This window comes from Protopterus annectens, chromosome 9.part0 (assembly GCF_019279795.1).
Source record: "Protopterus annectens isolate FY-2018-M chromosome 9.part0, PAN1.0, whole genome shotgun sequence".
Classification (NCBI taxonomy): Eukaryota; Metazoa; Chordata; order Ceratodontiformes; family Protopteridae; genus Protopterus; species Protopterus annectens.
The window spans coordinates 1,059,681,090-1,059,705,642 of NC_056743.1; the positions used below are offsets into that span (position 1 = coordinate 1,059,681,090).

The window sequence follows — 24,553 nt, forward strand, 5'->3', positions numbered from 1 at the left end:
GGAGAGCATGGGTAGCAGCTGCTGGAGGGTGAGCATTTTGAATTTTGGGATCACCAGGAAGGTGTTTAGAATGAATAGATTGAGGATGGGGCACCAGGTGCCCTCTTTTCTGGGTACCAGAAAAAGTCTGGAGTAGAAACCTTGACCTATCTGTAATGCAGGAACGTGCTCTTCTGCCCTCGTAGAGAGCAGGGAAAGGATTTGCATTTGAGCCTCTGCCCACTGGTGGTAGATCTGGGAACCCTGTTGGGGTTGGAAGGGTGTGGAAGGAAAATTTGTATCCCTGGGACACTATGTTCAGAACCCAGTGGTCGTTGGTAATGATGGCTCAGGTGCTTTGGTAATGATGACTCAGGTGTTTGTGTGAAAGGAGAGTTTTCCTCCTAGGGGTAAGTGAAGGTGGGCAGAGGGTGGGGGTGGTGGAGGTGAGTCATTGAGAGTTGTTACCATAAGGGGGTGGCTTAGTACTCCCTGGTTTTGAAGTGGAGGTAGTCTACTGCTTAGATCTCTGCATTCCCTGTGGCTGCTGTCTGGGGGGTCTGGTTCCCCGAGGCCTAGGCTGGAGTGGCTTACTGGGACCAGGAAAGGGCCAGTGTTTGGTGGGACAATGCCTGCTGAACCTAGGTGGCTGTACTTGCAAGAAATCCTTAACTGTTTGCATAGATTTTGCTTTTTCTTCCATCTTTTTTAAGACCTCTTCTGCCTTAGTGCCAAATAAGTTATCTTTGTTCAAGGGGGCATCCAGCAATTTAGATTTGACATAGTCTGGCAGGGGCTGTTCCTTAAGCCATGCATGCCTTCTAATGACAGATCCGGTGACTGCCACCCTGCAAGAAGCTTCTAGGGCGTCAAAACCACAGTGCAAGGTGTGTTTAGTTACTTGACTTGCAGAATGCATTAACTCTTGCAATTCTTTAGATTCCGCCCAAGCAGGAAAGGAAGACGTTTTTTTTTATTTCAGGAGTTACAGGGTATATTGCTGAAATTTCAGCATATGGAACTGACAATTTAGTGCCCGGATAGCAAGAGTAGCTGAGGTGTATACTTTTTACCCCATCGGTCCAGTGCTTGGGAATTCCTATCTGAGTGGGTGGGATTCTTAGCAGAGCTTGCTTTAATCCCTTTAGGTTCTTGAGAAATTACTTCAGGGTCAGCAGTAGGATTTTAAAAAATAAATGTGCGTGAGTCAGGGACTCCCTAGTACCCGTCTGGTTTTCTGGGTGCAGGAGGGAGGGTGTCATTAGTCAAATTGGATTCCATGAAAACATCCTCCACAACATCCAGGACTGGGGGAATGGCCAAGGGTCTGTGCTGTGGAAGATCTAGGAATTACCCAAATCTCTTTTTTGACTGAGGGTAGTCTTGACTCTCCCATTGGAAATGCTCCCTTGAGGTATGCAGGGTTTCCCCAAAGGTAAAATCCTCTGGTGGAGAGGCTGAAGGAAAGGAATCCTCTGCATCAGAATCCTCATAAGTAGAGAGGGGTTGCATTCATATTCAGAAGCATCAGATTTATCTGACTCTTGTTCAGACAGAACTACAGGGGACAGATCGCTTTTCCTTTTGGACAGGGTAGATTGGCTTCCCTTGATCAGCATTATATGGTCTTCCGCCATTTTAAGCATTTGAGACTAAGGCAAGGAAGCAGGCATCTGAGAGTGGGTCATTGGTTTCTTGAGTGTAGTTCGTACCCTGGGCCTTAGAAACTTGGTAGTTTTTGAAAGAACGGTAGTTGCGAAAGAAGACATCGGTTTGTGTCGAGAATCGGTTGTGCAAAGGACTTCCTTGGAAGCCGGTGCCTGCTCAGTGGCTCCAGACCTCTCCAAGGAACAGACGACAGCAGGATCCTTAGTTGAAGAAAAGTTTTGCAGCATACCGGACTCCGAAAGGGTCGGGTAGCGGCCTGCGAATCCACAGAAGCGGGCATCAGGGGATGCGAAAGCACCTCACTGAGGACCGGACAACTGACGACTAATGTAAGAGAAGCGTTGTCAGTAGCTTTGGACCTGTGCGATCTGTCTCTGTCTTTATGTTTTTTCAGAAGATCGGCTGTCGGATGGCTTACCAAAGCCATAATGGAATTTGAAGACGAAGAACATCAGTAATAACTCAAAAGTTTATGGGACATACATAAGGCAGTTATTAGATGTGAGATAAAAAAGAAATACGCTGATGGTTAAGTAGAACCTTCAGTTTCTCCAACGAACAGGGGAAACATGCTAGACATGATGGACTAAGTGACCCATTCCTGCAATTAAATTCTGCACTTTTCTTTAAAACATTTGCTCATCATGCACTAATGATCAACATGTGTGAATATGAAGGACAAGTCCGCAATCACATGCAGGCCAAACTTGTACATACACTGCAAATCGAAGGTGTGACAATACTCACTTTGTACTTCTATTACGGCTTCCAGGGAACGGACAGCATGGATATTTGGTCGCTGCCTTAATACCTCATCAGGTAATTGGTCCAGCTTAAGAAGTGAAAAAAGTCAAGTCAGAACACATTAGTACAAAATAGCAGGTACTTACAGGTGTTTATTTTTCGTTATAGCAAGACAATTAGGAAATACTTTGTGAATAGCCATGGAGGAATTCGGTACCCTACATTTGTAAACTTTTTATACATTTAACTTCAGAAAAAAAATCAGGCTGTAACTTGGTGTTTGCAATTCAGGGGCAGACTGCACAGTACATCATACCTTGGCTTTAGAAATCTAGGACTGTCCTACTTCCTACTCTGGCATGAAAACATTAACTTTATATGATACGTAAAATTTCCTGGGCTGTATTACCAAATTTGAGTTTTTATTTTGCTTATCTGCTAATTTCAGCCATAACCCAAACCAAACTAAACATACTGAGTCTAAGAGTATAGAATAAAGAAGTGTACAGCAAATGGTCTTTGTAGTAGCATATTCACATCATCATTAACAACAGAAACTTACAGCTTGAGCCAAATTACAGTGCTTCGGAACAGTAACTGTGGCGCAAGGCTAGCACTGATTATCTACAAAATGGTTAAGTGTAACACAGTATAAAGGGGAGAACATACATACTTACAACATGTGAAGCTTGCGAAATGTGCTGTCTGACAAGGAATACAATACAACAATAAATGCACTATTATGTACAAGATCAAGTAACATTAGGCCACCTACTTTTCAAATAAAAGTTAATAATTTCAAGGTATCTAGCAAAAATGTTTAAGAATGCATGAAAGGAATGGGGTACAAGTTAAATGGCAACTACTCCCTAAATATACCTCCTTTTCCCCAAACTGCATCATCATCTCCACAAAATGATACCTGTACTGTTACACATCAAATGCTTCCTTTTTGTGGCATTTACATGACCTTTGGTTCCACCACAGCACAACAAATTGATGTTAATGGAATTTCATAGGTTGGTACTAGGCTATCAGCCCTAGGGTCTATACAAGCCTAGCCATAACAATTCCCTGGCTATTTCTTCCCACAGTATTTATTTACTATTCACAATGCTTTAAAATAATTTGACTTCCTGGCTCTTGCATCATATCATCTGTTTTTTTCCTAGGAAAAGCCCATTAGGCAAGATGTCTATAACTCTTATTTTTCCTCCCACCTTAACAACAACTCTCTAAGAACTTGCAATTTTTTTTACTGTAACTTGCCATTTACAGCCTCTCCTTTTCCCTCCATGTAGGACAATGAATATTGAGCTTTTCTGAATTCACTGAATATTTACTGATACAAACAAACTAAACAAGGAGGTAACTCATTCTTACTTTTTTTTTTAGACAGTCAGTGGCCACTTAGTGTCAATCCCTCAAAAGATAGCACACATGTTTGGTGAGCTGTGTGTTCTATTCCCACTCCAAGAGATTGGACTGCTGATACTACAAAGCAGTGCAGCATTAGAGGGGTGGTGCTGCAGTCCTCAAGTCTGTTTGAGTTAGTGGTAACTCTGGTGGATCTAAAAGATTTTCAGGTGGCCATAAAAAATTATACAGCACCTTAATGAAAATTGTAGGGAAGTTCCCTATTGCCTAGGGAAAAATTCTCCAGGTAGTATAAATATCTCCTCAGGTTTCCCCCTGAAAACAGGCTAGTAGCCTAGTGAGATTAACCTGGTTAACAAAAGATAAAATAAATAAAATGTAAATACTATTTTGAGCTGAATAAGAACAGCCTTATTGCACTGTTTTTAAAATATGACAAAGAAAGCACAAACTGGGCTGACCTGATAATGGTCCACTTGAAGCAGTATACTCTGGCTAACACATTTATCTACATAAATAAAACCAACCAGGACCACTGGAAAATGTCTCAGACACACTGCTCAACATAAGCAGTAACTCTAAGTGAGCACTGTTCGAAACAAGTACAAAGATCATCTTGCATGAGATGGTAAGATGTGAAACTCTCATCTTTTGAAGACAATTGTATTGTGGGTAGGAAAACCTTACCCATAAAACAAAATGTCATCATTGCATATTCTTCCACTGGGTCATTTCAGGGTCACACAAAATAAAAATGAGACAAACTGCTTAATGCTGCATGAAAAAGAGCACAGCAGAGAAAACAGATGAACAACATATGCTTTTTTGTCCAGTTTCTATCCATGGGACTTTCAAATTCAAAACTTTCAAAGGTCTAGGCTGTAAAACCAGTTACTCTGAAATACAGGTTTCAGGATTGGTCAGAGCAATTTTCTTTACAAATATTACAGGGAAAGTACATAATGAATTCAAAGTATAGAACCATTTGACTGCATGTCCCAACTAATATATGTACCAAGCAAGAAAGGGAATGTGTTGAAAGTGACAGCTGAAGAAATAGAAGGGATAATGACTTGAAACTGGATAAACCAATTACATGTGTCACAGATAAGGCATGTCTGCAAAATAAAATGACCATTTGGACACAGGAGAATAATATGCTGATAAATGCATCAAAAACAAAGCATATGCAATTTGGGAGACAAACTGAACGGTGAACATTTACTATAGCACACAATGATTGAAACTGTACATTCGTTTAAGGACCTGGGTATATGGGCAGATCCAGGTTTGAGTTTTTCTAATCTTATCAATCAAGTAATTAATGACAGTTATAGAACTACAGGTTGAATAAAGCAATTTATAAAGTCTACAAAAGCAGAAATGATGAAGTCATTGTTTGTTGGTTAAATTAGACCCGAACTTAAGTATGAAATCATATGGAAACCTTACAAGAAAACAAGCAATCTGGAAAGAGTACAGCAGAAATATAAAAAGGGCATCAGTGGATATGAAAATGTAAGTTATGAAAGAACTAAAATACCTGAACTTGTACCGCTCGCATATACATATTTAAGAGGAGACCTTATTCAGGTATATAGGGCATTTACAGACAACTAGCTCTGGGAATGTTTGGGGTTATGAAACGCTAGTAAGGAATCATTAGACAACCTAAGTAGAAGCTTCTATAGCAATGAGAAGTGTACTAATTGGTTCCCTGACAGAGTAGCTGATGTATGGAATAGACAACCAAACTACATTAAAGCAAGCGCTAGTTTAGATATTAAGTACAACCTGGATACTTATTATGGGAACAAGTGTTTTGGTATATTGGCAAGCTAGAAGGGCATTAATGCCCATGTTTGACATATTTATATGTATGTATGTGATGGTAAGAAATTGTAGAAATTTGATTGGCCAGATGGAGACAGAAATAAGGCTAATATTACTGGCAACTCATCAGTGCTAGCAGGAAAGCAGCCCTTTCTATAAATGGGAGATAGTACGCATTTTCTATTAGCTGGCAAAAATGTTCCCTGGCATAAGAATGACTCAAGAACATGCATACCCCCCCTGAGTGTTATTGCGGAGTCTACATGTACAAATGGCAACCAGCAGTAGCACACACTGCATATTCTGGTATACATCTGGTATACAGTTCAGTACAGATGTGCAGAAGCTATGACAATTGTCTTTGATTAGCAACCTGGATATTCTGTATGAAACTCGAGACAAAACCCTATTAACTGTACAAACAGCATAGGCACGTACTGTTAAGAAAGGGTCCAGCTATACCCCCTGGATTTTTGTACACTGTGATATACGAAACAGCTTATTGTCTGTGACAGGTCAGTAGTTTTCAGAAGAGTAGAATGTCTGTGGGTTGTTAAAAGTACACAAGGTTTGTTTTTGTGGTATTTACAATTAGTTGACTTGGATGGCCTGTTGTTCATTCATTAAATGACAGTAGCAGCTTTATCCCAGTCAGGGTTGTGGGATAGTTGGAACCTATCAATCCAACATTGAGAGTAAGGCAGGCAGGCAATCAATCCTGGACAGGACGCTAGTTCATCAAAAATACACACATACTGTCCCCACATGCCTACAGGCAACTTGTAGAATACACCATTTCACCTACAAGTATCTCCTTGGGATGTGGGAGAAAATTAAAACTCCTGATAATAATCTACTTGGACAGAAAGGACATGCAGACTCCACAACAAAAGGCATCCCAGCCTGGAAATAATCAGGAAAAGCAGCAGAGGTCATTGCTGTATGCCAGCTCTATGACTACTGCTCATGAGAATAACATCTACATAAAACAAAGCATGTAGGATGTGGGAGAGTACACTTTTTAGTGTAGAGTTGGTGTTTGTGTATGTGTGACGGATTGTAATGTATGTTGTTGATAGTTCATAGGTGTGTACTAGGATAATGACCACAAGGGCCTTTTTAAGCCTAGCCACGCATCCCACACCTCTGACAAGTTCTGGTACCCTTGAGAAGTGTAAGCAGGGCTTAGGAGATGAAACATTTACAAGCAGGGACCTGGGAGATGAATCATTTACAAGCTGCTTGTATCCATTAGAGACATAGGTGCCGAACAAAGACTGAATTTCCTGTTCCCCACCCAACTGTCCAGGCGACACTTGAATTAGTTTAGAGAAGAACTCTGCTTCACATGGATGGGGAGACTGTTCCAGAGTAGGGCTAGCCTCTGGGATACATGCCTGTCTCTCCAGCAGGTCCTATTTATATTATAGGCAAGATTAAGTCATTGGAACAGATAATTCTGGTGCTGTTTGTTTTATGGATATGCAGGAACTCCATCAGGGTAGAGTCTGACAATGCCTTGTATACCAGACATAGATCTCCCCTCAACAGCCTGTAGAAGACAGAACACAGGGATAGGGCCTCGAGGCAATCTGCATAGGACATGTTATTCACTCCCTATATTCTTTTAGTGAGGAACCTCTGTGGACATACAAATTTCTGGATGTGCCTGTATAGATACATACCAAAGCAGGCACTGTACTCAATGATATATCTGATGAATGCTGAATACAATGGAAAAATTACCTCCTTGGACCTAGACGTCATACCTTTGTTTATAAGTTGCACAACACAGAATGATACGTGGCAGTCAAAGGCTAGATTACTGTCTAGGTATGTCCCCAACTACGTGACTACTGGGATAACTCTTAAGGGTGCGTTGTCAATATGATAGTTATCAGTGGTGGATGATTTTCTGAAAGACATTATTACACATTTCTTGGCATATAGTATTAGTCCACGGCTCTGATACCAGTTACTTGTCTGGGTCAGCCTTTGCATCGGGGGTATTCTATGACTGCTCATAATTTACAATCATCTGCAAATTTAGTCAGCCAGATGCCACTGACTTTGGCCTTGACTTCAGAGAAGTAAATTCCAAAATGTAGCAATTCCAGAACTGATCTATGAGGGGCTCCACTTGTGACTGGCCTCTTTATAGAGATGATTCCTCAGTTCTAACTTTCTGGGTCCTGTCTGTGAGCCAGCTGCTATCCACCGGGTGACATAAGGGTTTACACCTAAACTCTGAGTTTCTCAACAATGCCCGAGTGGGCTATTTTATCAAATGCCTTGGCCAGGTTAAGGTAGGCAGTGTGAACTGTTCTGCCCTCATCCATTGCTTTGGTGACCTTCTCAAAGAAGTCCACAAGGTTAAGTAAACATGACCTGCCCCTGACAAAACCAAAGTGGGTTGGGTCCAGTGTCTGGAGGTTTCCTAGTTCATTACTAATCATTTCCATGATAATTCTTTCCATGGCTTTGCATACCAGACTAGTGAGTATTATGGGTCTGTACTTTCCAGGGACAGCAGACGGCCCATCTCTTTGCAGAGAGATGACTGTTACTGTTCGCCACACATGAGGCATAAAGCTTGTTTAGAGGCTGCAGTTAAACAGCAAATCTAGAAGGCCTGATAGGTCATGTTTCATGCTATTTAAAAGTCATCCTGGGATACTGTCTGTGCCCATTGAAGCAGTATTCTTGGCCTTAGAGAGAGCTTTGAGGACCTGTTTCCTAGTGATAGCAGGAAAGTTATACTTGATGGTATCTCCTGATAAGAGATTATTGAGGGGGACAGGTGTAAAGTTAGAGCTGATTTTTTTGTCCGGTAGGTTTGCTATTTCTTCTGGGTCAGTACAGGTGGCTCCATTAACAATGTGCTCTGCACACAAATGTGTACTGCATTTGAGATTATGGACATTGCTAACGAATACCTTGTGGTTGTCCTTGGCCTGGGAGGCCAAATTTACCTCAAATTTGGCTTTGGCAGACTATCTATCCTCGGAGTTATTTGTTTAACTTGACGAGAGTGCTTTTTTTTTCTGGCTGGGTGCTACACCTCTTCATTTTTGCCGTGAATATCTTCCTTCTCTTCTACAGCTTACTGACGTTGTGATTCCACCAGGGTGACTTGTTTTTTTGAGCTAGTTCTACACTTGTTCCTCACTGCAGCTATTAACATGCTTGTATAGACTTTCTGGGCTTGAAAGTTTGCCAGATTATTACTTAAAGGACGTTAGTCAGAGTATTTCCTGGTTATATTTTAACTTTAAAAGAGACCATTTTGTGGTCTGACCTTACCAGAGAAGACATTGCACTATGGGGTGTGTAGCATTCTCCCATATTAGTGAAGACCAGATCCAGTATGTTTGCACCCCTGTATAATGTAATGGGTTGGATGGTATTTCCAATAAGTTTAAATGCATGTTATGGTCTCCTGGGTCACAGAGGTTGACTTCTAGCTTGTAAGGAAAAGACACGGAATTTTGCCTACAGTGTCTTGAATGTGGAGAACTTGAGGTATTTTTTTTATTTTTGATGTAAGTTGTGGTACCTCCTGTCTTTACAGTACCTGGTCTAAATGTGTGGAGGGCATTATATGTTGTAAGCATGCATGTGCTGTGCATGAGAAAGTTTGTTAAATGGAGGGTTGAAAGTAGCAAGAAATAGCTGTCTTTGTAAAGAACACTTAGGCTATCTGTTTTCAATGACTGTACAGGACTTATTTTTCACTATGATAAAAGCATTCTGGCAGAAAAAAAAATAAGTCATAACAACCAGCTCTTGCTTCCCAAAAAGCCAGGTAAATAAGAGGTGTTTCATTTTCTCAGTGAACATCTTTACTTTTTTCTTTTTGCAACTACAGTCAGGTTTACCATACACTTTCCATACCGGGTCTGAAGCAATGTATTTTGTTTAGGAACCATTCCCTCAACTTCAATTGTTTTCTTTTTTAGCGAGTGCTTTGAAGTAACGCTACTGATGAGTACGTTGCCAAGATGTGAAGTTGTAGCATAGCTCTATTTAGAAATAGCTCTGGCCTCTTAAGAAACAAGAATCTTTTTTTTTGTTTGTTTTTAAAGAAACAAGAATCTTTATCCTAGCTGTTAGAATCCAGATCACTGAAAGTAAAAATTAGGTCAAAGTCCCTCGAATGTCCCTTTTTCAATAAGGGAAGTCTAGGAGTACTTTGTTTTCTGCCTGCGTGCATTACATGAACACATTACTGATCAATGGAAAATTTAAAAAGCTTATTTAACAATTTAAGCGGAGTACAAAGAGTGCAGATTTAAATTCACATTTACCCTCTTGAAAAGTCTGCCTTACCTCATTTCCCAACAAAGCAGAGATGCAGGCTTCAGATGCATCACAGATTGCAGTGAGGTCATGACCACCTTCCAGGGCAAGAACTACACGCCCTCCTGCCAGGTTCATTAGCTGGTGTGTCATGTGACCAAAACCTGTAGCCAGAAAATGGATTAGTATTTACACATAACTGCAATATCAATTGCCTCAAAAGGATATACACTAAACTTGTATGCTAACTTGAGACCCAGTAAAACACTTAAATGTGAAACTAAGTATCAACAACTGGTGAATCATATTTCCAAATGGAACACAAAATACCTTGCAGTCCAAAAAATCTGAACTCCAGCTGCCTGCTATTCAAGAAAAAGTGTTCAGAGATGCAACCCTTTCCCCATCACTCAGATGCATTACAGACTGCAGATTGCAGCGAGGTCATGATCACCTTCCAAGGCAAGAACTACAAGGCCTCCTGCCAGGTTTATAAGTACAAATTCCAAATTTCTACAAGCTGCACTTCATAAATAACACCTAGTGTAGCGCACAGAACATGACAGCTCTCTCAAAACATAACGGTCTACGTTCAAGCACCACTACTTCCAACTTCACAAGAAATAAAACACTTTGATGTCCAACACACCTCTCAAAATAATGTTCTATGTAGTGTTTAGTTTTATTAGCTTGTATGTGCAACAGCTTTGTTATTTAGAGGGGATACTGGGGGGGAGGGTAATACTTCAGAACAGAGTTGCAACTGGCTCATCTAGCACTCACTAAAAGCCCCCGATATGACACCCCTCATTCTGATCGCAGACAAAGAGGAGCACTCACTACTTTACCTCTTTTACATAAATATCCTTTTACACTGTCTGCAAATATATACGTTCATAGGCATACACACACATGCACATGCAGACATCAGGGAAGCTAAAGGCCAGAAGTATTTATGCCTCTAAAAAAAACCCACTAAAAGACTTTAATACAGACAGTTAACAAACAGCTGCAAACATGGTACATAATTGAAGGTACAGCTGTGTTAGGAACTTCCTATAACTGTAGATGGTTGAGTATGTTCGCTGTTACAGTAATAAGTTGTGGGACTTCTGCTAGTAGAAGACCTGGCAGCTGGCCAAACTTCCACAGCCAACTAGTTCAAAGTTAACTAAGCAGAAGTCTCATGGTAGAGCAAGTTTCATGGGCCACAACTGCAAGACCCCCTTGAGGAGCTGCTTTACTGTCAGAAAGGAACACAGTGAAGGATCCTCAAAGCAGGCAAGATAAAATTTCTGAAACGTACTTTTACTGAGACACAAAACAACTCCTGATGAGTAATGGAGGATGAAGTGCACAGAGGCCATACTTGGATCATGTCCACACCTCTGATACTAACTGGAGAAACTCTTCAATTTAGTTAGGCATGATTTTCTTGTTTGGTTTCCTAGCCTCCTTTACGATGTACAGCATGTCCTCAACTGTCCATGCTGTCAGCATTACTATTCTAAGGTTGGAATATATGAATGAACCTTTGTTTTGTGCCTCAACTAGAAAGAGGGAGTATTAGCGGCATTTTTCTCTTGCCCTCCCTTATATTCTGTATCACCCTGGGGATTACGGTTATTGGAGGAAAGATAAACAAAGGAACAAAGAGGTGAACAGGTAATGGAATCCCCCCCCCCTTTTGACTTTGAGAAACTGTCTTTCTATGCTGGATATGGATATCTGTAGGTAGGCATGTTTTAGTTGCAAAGGTAACCATGTAAGTCTGTGGAAAGAGTAGAGATAAAGGGTATTGCAAGGGTTGCATTATGAATTTTGGTATCTTTAGCCAGTCACTACCAGTTCCGGGTCCTTCCTCTCCATCTTGCTCCCTTTCCATTCAAGGTTCCTCCTGAGGTCTATCTGATCTCATAAACCATCCACTAGAAAGGTTTACGAAGCAAAGGCCTGAATCCTTCACGGTTCATCACATTGGCCATGACTCTAATCCTCTTATGTCAGCCAAATTGTGTAAAATTTTTCAGGCCCCTATAAAACAAGCAGTTCCTCCTTGGGACCTTTCTCTGGTCCTGGATCTCAAATACATCAGCCAAGAACTTCAAGCATTATCAGCTAAACCTCCTTACTTGGTATTTCACCTTCCTTCCTAAAAAGCAAACATCAATCAATCCATTAACCTCCCCTAAATATGAAAAACAAGGTGAATATAAGCTACATTCACTAGATGTTCACAGGCAACTTAGATTTTATCTGAAAGCCAATCTCTAAAGTTTCTCTGTCCCGCTTCAAGCTTCAGGAAGGGTCAGTATCTACCTCGCATGACCATCTGAGTAGGTGTATTCATTTTATCCCCTGGCCTATCAGTTTCCTGCATATTCTATGTTACCTCATGAGAGGAGCTGAGAGCTTGGATCCATAGCTGGAAAACCATTCGTCGTCGGATCCGATATCGGATCCATAACCCACAGGTTGCAGACAAATGAATACACCTACTCAGATGGAACGTTATGGTGAGTACATAACTTCTAATTCATAGGCAAGTACTGGGCTAGCTATCCTTATGGGCCATTTTAAGCCAAGCCAATTTCCCCTTCAAAGCTGAGAATCAAACCATGTAATGTGTGCCTGTGATGTAAACATCTTAATCATTATGCCAGTCCCCAACCCTGGAAATTGTGGGCAGGTTCACAGTTAAATACTAGACAATCAGTCTGCAGACTATTACCTGCCTAGCCGATAACCAGATAGTGACCAAAGGTGAGAATTAAATCATGTACCTTATGTCTGTGAGGTAAACACCTTAACTTTATGTCAGTCGCCGACCCACTGAAACATCCAAGAAGGGTCTTTGTGTGTTTTCTTTTTTTGAGGTAAGGAGCACTGTAGAGAAGCCTGTTCATTTTGGCTTTTGGAACCCCCCTCTATGGCTCCCCTTTTCCTTTTTTGAAAAGGGACCCTGACTCTAATAGTTGCTTACTGGAACATTTCAGGGTCCTTAAGAAAACTCAAAATTCTTGGCCAGGAGAACCTGGAACGGTGTTTGAGATGAGGGATGGAATGAGGACCTGTTAAGTTTATGCTTTTGCAAATTAGAAGATTTCTATTTCTGTCTGGACTGTTTGACCCTGACTTTGAGAACAGAGACTGCTTCAGAGGACTTAGGACATAGCTTGGTGTCTAGGAACTCAATCTTACAACCATTGAAATCCTCATGGGCAAACACTAAGGAAATACCACCCTTATCCTCCGACATAGTAATATGGCTGTCAGGAAAAAATGGCCAGTTGAGAGGTCTGCAGACCAAACAAGTGCTGAAGATTTTCAGCTTGGAATGATGTGCTATTTGGCTTCTCCAAAGGGCAATGCCAGAGGCTCTGGCTGAAGCAACCAAGGTTGGAGTCTGCAAAAGTGCCTCACTGGACCCAAAGCCCTCAAGCCTAGAGAGTCTTCAGACTGAAGGAAAGGCGTTGGCCTTCTGCTACTCTTTCTCTTTAGGGTGCTTCTCCAAATGCTTTACTTTTTTGGCATGGTGTTAGCAGTAGATTTGAATTATATCATTGCAGTCTTAGACAAGATCTTTCACTTTCTTTGGTTAATGCAGTCCCAGAGAGATTTTGCCTTCTACATGACCATCTTCTGGTTAAAGTTTGCATAACGAGGAGGATAACTTGCAACTTCATGCTCAGCCCGCAGACATAAAAAGACACTCACTTGCCAAAGAATTCAAGGGAGATCTGCTTCGCATATTCACACAATTGTTCACTTTTCTATTTCTGACACCTAGACCTGATGACTGAAATTACTCTTACCATGCATGTGACACAGGTAAAAAAAACTATACAAATTGTTCCCCAACAGAGTATTTACCTGCCGCTCCTAGAAGGCAGACCTGACAGACTGATAAAAGTTTTCAGAGCTACACATTTGATCTTGATCAGACTGTGTCAAGAAAGAACTAAAGATGTCACAGGTAGATGTCCTTTTACAACACGGGTGTCCTGACATTCAGGTGGGAAAGTCATCTGTCCAACCCAGAGGGTAAAGGGTTCCAAGCTTTAGAAGTCACACCAGCTGTCGGGCCTTCTGCTGCCTACAAGTCAGGTCAGCTGCTGCAGAAGTCCCAAGAGTTATCACTGTGACAGTGAACTATGAGATGAACATGCATTAAATATGGCAACAAACCATATCTCGGCAATGATTAATACACATATTAATGATGTACTTGGAAAAAACATTTTAGTTTTATCTGCAGCACTTCACTACAAAGCCCAATTCAACATGCAGGGCCTCTTCTGAATATAACTATGGTTCATCACAAAAAGCACTTCTGTTCATCATCACAGAGACAAAAGTTCTAGGTACTGGAGTACCCACAGTATTTAATTTCTGTTGCACTCTATAGGAATTTTTTTGCTCAATGGGTGAGGGTGGGGGATTGCTATTTCTCCCTTCTAACACTTATAGTTCTAGAGTCAGAACATCTCCTGTAACTCTGCCAGATTAGTTTAAACAAAAGGGCAGAAAGACAGCTATGAGGCACTCCTATTAGGACCAAACTGCAGGCAAGGAGAACATTTGTGAGAGGCCTGCCTGCAGACCACCACTCCATAGCTGTTGTCTCTTTCCCTACAAATGGTCAACAATGTACAGTGTGTAATGATATCACAGGAGGTGTGCAGACAAATAATATGTATGTAAATGCACTGCACCTGGTCTCTTTCAGTTACAAGAACAGGTGTTCTTCACTCACCCCTTCTTCCGGTCTCCCATGGAAGAACAGCTGGACCACAGCCTCTCTAACGTTCTTACTATGGCAATTACCCAAGCTCCAGAAATTACTCCCAATGTTACACTGCTAAAGGCATACTGGCAAACTCTACCTCTGGATCAGACTAGTAAACAAAATATATGATGTGCATGTCATTTACAGACTGTAGATCTTTGCAATCTTATAAGAGAAGTATCAAACTCAAACTACCTTAGATGTTTAACATACCTGTATAAGGAAGGTAAAATTCTGCTACTATCTAAGAGTAGCTGCTACTCTCTCAGTGAAACAATGTGCTTGCATATATGCACTTGATGCATTGTTCAGTTCAAAATCTGTATATATGTGAAATAAATAAATAAAGTGTTCCTTACATTTGGCAGACACTTTATATCCACCCAGTGGAGTTGGATGTCCATCTGCTGCATCAAATCCTGCTGACACAAGTACAATATCAGGTGAAAAGGCATGAGCAATAGGCATCACCACTGATCTGAAATCGGAATGAAAAAGTACAGTCTCAATGCACCGATCAAATAATGGCATATATTCAGATACAGGCTCAGTGACAGAAACAGAAAATACTGATACAGGACTAGCAAATTTACAGAAAATACGGCCTAAGAAATGACAGGCAGACATCATCTTTATTCATTCTTCTATAGTCTAGGCAACTACAGTTGTAAAACTTCACCAGTACAACAAATGTGCTGGAAAACTGCTAGAAGGTGGGCATGCCCATGTCAGGTATGTTGAAATCCTTCAACAGGGGAGTAAAACAGAAAAGTTAAATATGCATTTATTATGCAGAGATGGCTAAAGACAAAGGTGCATTTCTAAACGAGAACAGTGTGTAAAATGCACCCCCTGTCTAAGAGTATACATAAAACACACTTCCACAATAAAGCACGTCAATTCCTACCTAACAGCTGGTAGAACATCCACCAGCATTCAACACAAAGAAATAAAGTTTAACTGAATGACAGTAACAAAGTTATGACTCGTGACTGACCTGAGGAAGGTAAGATATATGAAGAGTAAGACTGACCCAGAATTCCTGATGTAATAACCTGCCAGTCATAACAACATCAAAATCACTGGATTTTCCACATGTAGAATATAGGGAGATGCCAGTGTCCTAGTCCAAAGGAATGATTATGTTTTCAGTATCACTTTATAGCTGCTCAAACCATCGTTTTATTAAGTAGATTAAAAAAAAAAGATAATAGAGTTCTCTAATTTTATCTTTGCAGATGTAAGTAGCTACCCCTGGCCTAAGAATTTTCATGTGATGTCAGTAGCTCAACTGCAGAATTACTTGCCAATGACAATACTCTGTAATGGTAACACTTGATCCAAAATCATGCCATCAACTAGTGCTACTGCTCTGATTCTGATTACCTAGGTTCAGTGTAACACTGATGATATTAACCAATAAAAATCTAGCCATGATGAAAGCAACTTGTGATCAAAACCACACAGACTTATACATATATATATATATATATATATATATATATATATATATACACATACATACACACACACACACACACACAATATATATATATATATATATATATATATATATATATATATATATATATATATATATATATATATATATGGGTCTACTTCATTTGCCCTAACTTCCGATTCCCCGACCCCATTTGACCGAAATTTCATTTGATCGACACTTCATTTGATCGACAAGTATTATTGGCAAGTAAATGGGATGTGCCCCCTTCCCCACTGTAGTGTGACCCTGGAGTTAGAATATAAAGTTAGGGAGGTGTAGGGGACTTGTCCCCAACTTACGTTTGTTTTACTAAGCAATATTAAAGCAAAACTAAACAATATAATATGAAATTTAACTATATATTCTAACTCCAGGGTCGCACTACAGGGGGGAAGGGGGCATTATCCCATTTTCTTGCCAATAATACTTGTTGGTCAAATTAAGTGTTGGTCAAATGAAATTTCGGTCATTTGGTCTCGGGCAAATTGGTGCCTGTCAATTGGAAGTTAGGGCAAATGAAGTAGACCCATATTATATATATATATATATATATATATATATATATATATATATATATATATATATATATATATACACACACACACACACACACACACACACACACACACACACACACACAGTCCTAATTCACAAAACATATTAGAAACAGCAACATATTCAAATAAATTAAAACTAATTAAAAATGAAGCAGGGTTCCATGAGTATGCATGTTATTCACTATAACATATTTTTGTAAATGAGTCAAAAATGTTTTACATTTTTTAAATAAATTTGATTAAAGCAAGAAATTAGAGTGTGCTACTCTGCATATAGAGTGTACAGACAGAAAAGGGAAGCATTTTTCTTGTGGCTCTTCATATTTTTTCATTAATTTATTGAAAATAATCAGAAAATACATTAATTTTCATTGTGACATAGAATGTACGGCAAATATTATAGCACAGAACATCACAAGCATGACATTTAATCATCAAATTACATACACAAAAATCATACTTCATTGATAAACGTACTTTATAACTTTTAACTATTAAAAAAAACACCATATTGCACTCTCTGTACTTTTTTCAAATAACTTTTTTTGTGATTATTCACTTCTGCCTAAATGAAATACGTAGTAGCTGACAGTATAACAACTTCGTCCTCTAGCTGTCTGCCCTTCCTAACACTGCTGGCTTCAGTAGTACACATGATCCCAAGCAAGTACATCAGATTACCTTTTAAACAAACCGTTTACAAGCAAGCACACACACACACACACACACACACACACACACACACACACACACACACACACACACAGGAGATGAACAGATAAGATCCTCCTGGTTCATGCAGCATGTGCTCCAACAAATTAATTAAAAGATGAATTGCGGGAATTACTGTTACTGTAACTGTTATTCATTGATTCTGCAGAAATGCCTGATGCATTAAACAAACATCATTTTCTATTTAACATCCCTTCATCAAGGCATCATTGCAGTTACCTGTGTGTGTGGTGATGGTACAGTGGGCTTGCCCTTGGGTTCATACTAAATAATCAAACTTACCATTACTGCATCAGGAACGTTGAATACGCAAAGATGATGCTGGATCATGCGAACTTAAATAATCAATACAAAGAAAGTATTTCTGCAGACATGCACCCCTCGGCACTCATACCTCTGCAGTTCTAATGTAAACTGACTCTGAAATCATACAGCCTTGGGGGTAAGGAAAAAGCTTCAGTACCGCAACAATTGTACAATATCAAACTCAACAGATGTACAAGGTGTGACTGCTCTGGATTCATATATACTCATTTACTACCTTTTCACTATATTCAAGGAATCATTGTGAAATATGGTCGATATCTTAGCCACGGTTATTGCTGTTTACCATCATGAGGCTTTTCAAAAACTTTCCTTTTCCCCACTCATGACTACCGTTACAGCCTGGGTAAAGATGAACACATGGTTTGCTACTGCCTTTGTGTCAAATTTTTAGTGCTAACTATAACTGCCTGGCATAAGTATTAAGAACCATTAGCGTGTGTGTGTGTGTGTGTGTGTGTGTGTGTGTGTGTGTGTGTGTAGGGTGGGGGTATAAATAACATCAAAAGAAAATTTCTTTCACCATTCCTCTGCCTTTATCTAGCATACTGCAGCCTAGCCATTTTGTATGCCTTTTAACAAATATGCTTTTCCATGGTGTTAGTATAGTTTTAAACGTAAGATTGCCATTAGTGAACGTGTTTGTTTAATGGCTATTTATCATTAATAATTCAGAGTACATGCTGTGCATCAGATATGGCTTATGCAGTCAACTTAGTTCTGATTTGTTCTACTTAAAAAACCGTGTAAACATAGTAAAATAACAGTTCTCAGACTGCATAAATGAAAATCTAAAATAAGCATCTTAGGCAACTATATAAACCGATTTAATATAATTTACAGTTTTTTACAGGCTCTGTATACGAAGCTAAGACGTATTAAGCAATTTATTCAGAAATTATTAGAAGTCAGGAAAATACTGCTACAATACAGTACTGTACCACGTAATGGCAGGGCTATGACACCATGCATGTCTAATAATAAAATTCTGGGGCATTTTCATTCTTATTTCATGCTTAACTGGCTATCTGATTCTGATGAATTTCATAATGTTAATTTCTCTAACTGTGATGTTATTTGAAATGGCTGATTTTGAATGTGTACTACAAAAAGAACTTGTTTCTGATGGAAATTTTACCTTGACAAAGTTTTATCCATGGTGTTAAAGTGTATTCAGTACTTTCTGTACAGTGTATTTACAAAGTCATTGTAATAAGTATTTACTTTTTTTTAATTTGTCTTTCAGTAACACTGCTAGCTAAGCTGTAAACCCAAGGAAACTTTTGCTTATGTCTTTGTCTCTGCCAGAAAAGCAGTTCTCCATGCATTACATAGCACAAAGGCACCACTTAAATGTTAGAGGACTGTAACTGTGGTACATAGAACAGTCAGAATTTAAATGTGAAAACATGAAATATCCACTAATTAAGGCCTTGCGGTATGACACTATCAACACTGACTAAATGTGTCAAAATATCATGCGATGTTCCCCACCTGTGAGACTGCCATTACTAACAGGAAAAGCAAACACTTATTTTTCACAACTGTTTTTTTCTCAGCTGTTTGTTGACAATGGAGTGGGAAAGTTGCATTTCTAAAGATCGTGCACTTCTATTCTGAAAAAAAATATCCTTCACCAATATATGATTCATATAACACAAACCTGTTTAGCTCTAAATATGCAAAACCTATTCTAGTTATTTTAGTAGAAATAAAGTAGTCAAAGTGAACCCCCATGGGAACTGCTTAACCGGGAACAAAGCATGCAAGAGTGGGTCTACGCAGACAAGCTTATATAGCTGAAAAATGCACCTTCTAAGAGGTGTAAGGCAGTCACTTTTTGTAAAAGTCTCACAGATAGCTTTGAAACAAAGACACCTGAGCTGAATTTGGATCCTGATCTCTAGCAAGGCACCAGGCATAGAATCTTTGTGTTTGTTTCCTAGCCTCCCTCATAATATTTCAGCATGTCTTCAGAAAATGTTATAGAAAGGATGAGTGCTGGATCATCCAAACTATCAGCATTAGAATACTCGGGTAGAGGTACAGTAAGGACCCCTTTTCAGATTCAAGAGGTCCACTAACTGAGGCCATGGCACTGGTTTTGATCTTGCTAGACTTAGTGGAAGATAACCATAGTTGCCTGAATCTAAAGGGTGATAACAGTAGCAGTTTTGAGCTCGCCTCCTTGATCTTTTGCACAAAGAAACAGACCTACCCAATGTATCCTAGAGCTGTTGTCCTGCACAAAAACTTCTGGAGTCAGGTGTTTTCTGGATAACAAAAAGATTTATGCCTGGCAAAACTCACCTATCAGTCACATAGAGAAATACATCCACGAACATCCATACAGAAGGTCATACCACATCACCATGGTGTTGTTTGTAAAGGCATGAAGGGTTCCGTGTATCCAAATCTGTCTGAATGACTTCAGTGTTAGAAAAACTGCTTAGATTTCATTTACTAAAATCCAGGATAACAAACATATATGTATCTTTTAATCAAAGGAGTCAAGAATTCTACTCCCCTTCTCACTGGGGACTGGGTTCCTGACTACAGTCAAAGAAGGTCCCTTTGATGGAATCCAGGGAGCCCATGGCTGGATCAACCAGACAGTTCTTGTATAAGAACTTCTGGGAATCCTGGACCCTACAAACAAATGCATCTTGCTGGGCCTCTTGAACTGGAGGAAAAGCAACAGACTTGAGTTGCTGGACTTTCATAGGCCTGTCTGAACCTAACTGGGCCAGTGACTTCCTTGATACTGTGAAGGATGTCTAAAAAAAGAAACAGCCTATGATAGAGAAGTAGAGGACAGTGTGTCCCCTATGTCATATTCATAGCAAAAGGTGAACGGCATTTGGCCCACATATGCAAGTTCATCCATCTCAGAATCTGGGTTACCACAATTCTTCACCATGGTAGGTTCTATCCTTTTCTTCTAAAATGGAAACTCTGACCTCAGGAATTCTCAGTGCTGGATTCTTGAATTTCTAACAGCTTATGAAAGCTTGAGATCATTGGAAAATGTCTTTGGAGGAAACCTGGAATGTGAGGTGGGTCAAGAAATTACATAGCCTAGGCAGAGGCAAGTTTACAGGTGTCAAATTGTGGTTTGGTGCTTTAGGCCTTACTTGACTTGTGTGACCATCCTTATAGGCCTCAGGATACTGTTAAGCACCCAACACCACAACATTTGATCTCCACAAATGTCCACTAGAATGAACGTAATGGTATACTGCCCTCCCATGGGCTCACGTCTATGCTAGTCCATGTAGTGCTCAAGGCCAAAACAAAATACACAATATGCATGGAAATGTGGAATTGGTCTTCTATACTCTAAACAAGTATTTAATTTTTTTACAGTTGCTTACTTGAAAACTCACTCCTTCTACCAGATATCTATCAAAAAACAATTTCAAAACTTAATAAAAAAAAATTCCCCTGTTGGGTACTTAGCGGTTACTCTGAGGGTAGGCAAACCCATTGAACTGATGATGGCAAGTACTGCATGCAATAAGCACTGAATATGGAAAGAAAGATCTGAAGACAAGTGCTAGCTGACACCACTATTACACCACTGAAGTCCTGATATTCATGTGGGAGTGAGCTGGTGAGCTGGTGAGCTGGCAGAGGGCAGTAGGGGGAAGTACAGGTTTGGAAGTCTGACAGGTGATCAGGGTCCTGCAGATAGTTATCCAAGAAGTGATGACTGCCACAATGACCATTACAATGACCACTAACACTTTGTTTTACCTGTTTCCTGTGTTCTGTCTTATTCCACAACTAAAGCATAGTGATTCTGTGTTGCGGTAATGATTTAGTACTTACCTGAATGCTGAAACAGTTTCTAGTCCTAGTTTTAAAGGTAGTCTATGCAACAGCACCGTTAAATGAAAACTAGAGGCTCTAACCCTTTTTTCAGTAATCCGGACACACTCGGCTAATACTGAAAGACCAATTAACCTTGATATCTCAACTCCACATTTGAATTCACTGCTACTAAATTTCCAGTCACATATGCTGTCTTGACTTCCAGATAATGTAGCAAAGTACAAAATATTTTCATATTCCACTCAGAAGAAGAGCGCAACAATGCTGTAAGACCAAATGTGCTTTTGCTGTCAAATTCTAATACAGCAATGTGGTACTGAAGAATAATTTTCACTTCTGCCAATACACAAATAAGATACTAAGATATTATGTACGCATACAGTACTGCTAGCACAGTAATGAGACAAAAATATCAGCTGCAGTTTCCATTCAGATGCTGCAATAAAACGTTCATTAAATGTGCTTTGTCAGTCCTAATACTATAGTAATTGCAGCTTTCATTTCGTAAATCCTTGTGCTGCTGCTATCCCTTCCCCTACGTAGTCAGGACACATTACTAACCATAGCTCTGATGTTACTCCAAAACTGAAGACTAAATGAGCATACATTACAGCTCCCCGTGTTAATTTTAGTAGACATTTTGCACATTTTTATGCAGCAGAGCCTCTACAGCCTACAGACATGTGGGTCAAAGATCAGTTGACAGTTTCTTTTGATTCTCAGCACTGACTTGAGTTCAAAGCATAACAGGACGTCTGCTTTTCATTTTCATGAAGCCTAATCCTTATGTCACTGGAAGTCCCACAGATTCCATCTGAAAACTATTACCCAAGCTAGCAGATTCCCTGCTTGTCAAGGTTCAGCTGGGATTCTAAGTACATACTTTCCCTTTTTTTAGCAGAACAACAACTTTACAAACTAAACATAGATTTGTATGTCTTGATGATGAAGGCAACTGTGTAGGTATGCACAGTAAACCATACGCTGTGGGTGGGAACACAATGCAAACAAACATATACCTGAGGGATAATGTCAGTACCGATGGGGGTTAAGGATATAATGCTAGGGAAGGGAAAAGCGCAGACTAAGTGAGATAAGTAGAAATATTTTGTATCTTATTCTGAATGTCTTCATTTCTACAGAGATAACAGACTACAAAACATCACAAAACTAATGATATCATTTTCAGAAAACAGAGATACATTTACATACTTCAAGGATCTAGGTTAACTGCTCACACCTAAAATACGGCTGTGTGTGTATTTAGAGTAATCTACATCCAAGAATTGGTTACACAATTTTGTAACCATGGTGTTACAAATCTGTTTCATGTGCCTACTATATAAATAATGCAAACACTGTAAATAACTGTTATACACATTACCATATTTTGTCAAACAAACCTAGTCAACTTCTATACAAATTAAGTACTTCATCAATGAAAATATGTTTAATATGGTGAAGTAATTCAGTGTACCCATTATGTTATTTCCTTTGCTTCACTTATTTCATGCAAGAGTCTGAAAAGGGTTCTGTGACCACTTCAGCTACCTGGTCAATAGGCAAACAAACATGATGGTAAAGAGCAAACACAAGAGGTAATAGAGGTAAAGCTGATGGAGAGAACTGGGTATAGTAAAGTTGCAGTTGGAAGTGCAAGCAAACAACATTAAAAGAGGAACAGACCAGAAACAGTACTTGTTTATATGAAGGTACTGATGGTGAAAAATAAAGCTAAAGGTATAAGTGGGAAGGAAAAATATAAAGGATTGAATATCGAACATTAAATTGCAGCCAGGGGACGGTTAAGGAAGCAACAGAGGTAGAGCTGCAAGAGGGGAAACTGGATAGTAAAAGTGCACCTAGAATTAGGTATGGGGAAACTAAAGGCATAAATGGAAACAGGAATATGAAATTTAAAGGTGTACCTGGATATACAGCTGGGGAACATTAAAGGCACAGCTGGATGCATGGAATGGGTATTTTAAATGTACACCCGTGGGCAGGGATGGAAAAATGCTAGGTAAACCTGCAGGCAGGGATGGAGACATATAAGGTACACATGGGGTACACAAAAGGAAACTTTAAAGGTTTGGCTGGATGTTGAAATTAAACATGCAGCTGGGGGCTGGAATGTGCAATGTTAAAGTGGTGCTACAGTTGGGATACATAACATTAAATATTTAACTGGAAGGAGGAATGTGGAACATTAAATATTTAACTGAAGATTGGGATTTGGAATACAAAAGGTATTGCTGGAGGTATGGAAAGGGAATATTTAATGTATAGTTGGAGGTTAGAATCTGGAATGTTAAAGTGGTGCTGGAGGTTGCGATACATGACATTAAATATTTAACTAACGGGAGGGATGTGGAACTTTAAATATATTGCTGGAGGGATGTGGAATATGAAAAGTGTAGCTGGATATATAGACAGGGAATATTTAAAGTGCAGTTGGAGGTTGGAATGTGGAATATTAAAGTGGTGCCGGAGGTTGGGATGTATAACATTAAATATTTAACCGGAGGGAGGGATGTGGAACGTTAAATGTGCAGCTGGAGTTTGGAAAGTGGAATACTGAATATGTAGCTGGAAGCTGGGATGTGGAATATTAAAGGAGTGGTTAGAGGTAGGAATGGAGAACAATAAATGCTTATCTGAAGACTGGGATGTGGAATATGAAATGTACAGCTGTAGGTACAGACAGGGAATATTTAAAGTGTAGCCGGAGTTATGAATGTGGAATATTATAACGTTGCTGGAGGTATGGATGTAGAACATTAAAAATGTATCTGAGGGCTGAAGTTTTAGATGTGTAATATTAAATGCATAGCTGGGGGTTGGGTTGTGGAGTATTAAAGGTGTTCCTGGAGGCAGAAATGTGGAATATTAAAGTGTTGTTGGAGGCTGGGA

At 39.6% G+C, this 24,553-nt stretch overlaps 1 protein-coding gene across 2 annotated transcripts in view; it reads right to left on the reverse strand.

Moving 5' to 3' along the window:
- The window catches only part of HDAC7 (histone deacetylase 7), a 1,116,899-nt gene that overhangs the window by 48,107 nt on the left and 1,044,239 nt on the right, over positions 1-24,553 (reverse strand). For both annotated transcript variants that reach the window (XM_044083872.1, XM_044083871.1), the window contains exons 21-23: positions 15,049-15,167; positions 9,931-10,064; positions 2,395-2,479 (exon numbers count right to left, since the gene is read on the reverse strand). In XM_044083872.1, coding sequence (XP_043939807.1) covers positions 2,395-2,479; positions 9,931-10,064; positions 15,049-15,167 — 338 coding nt within the window. The remainder of the gene's footprint in view (positions 1-2,394; positions 2,480-9,930; positions 10,065-15,048; positions 15,168-24,553) is intronic.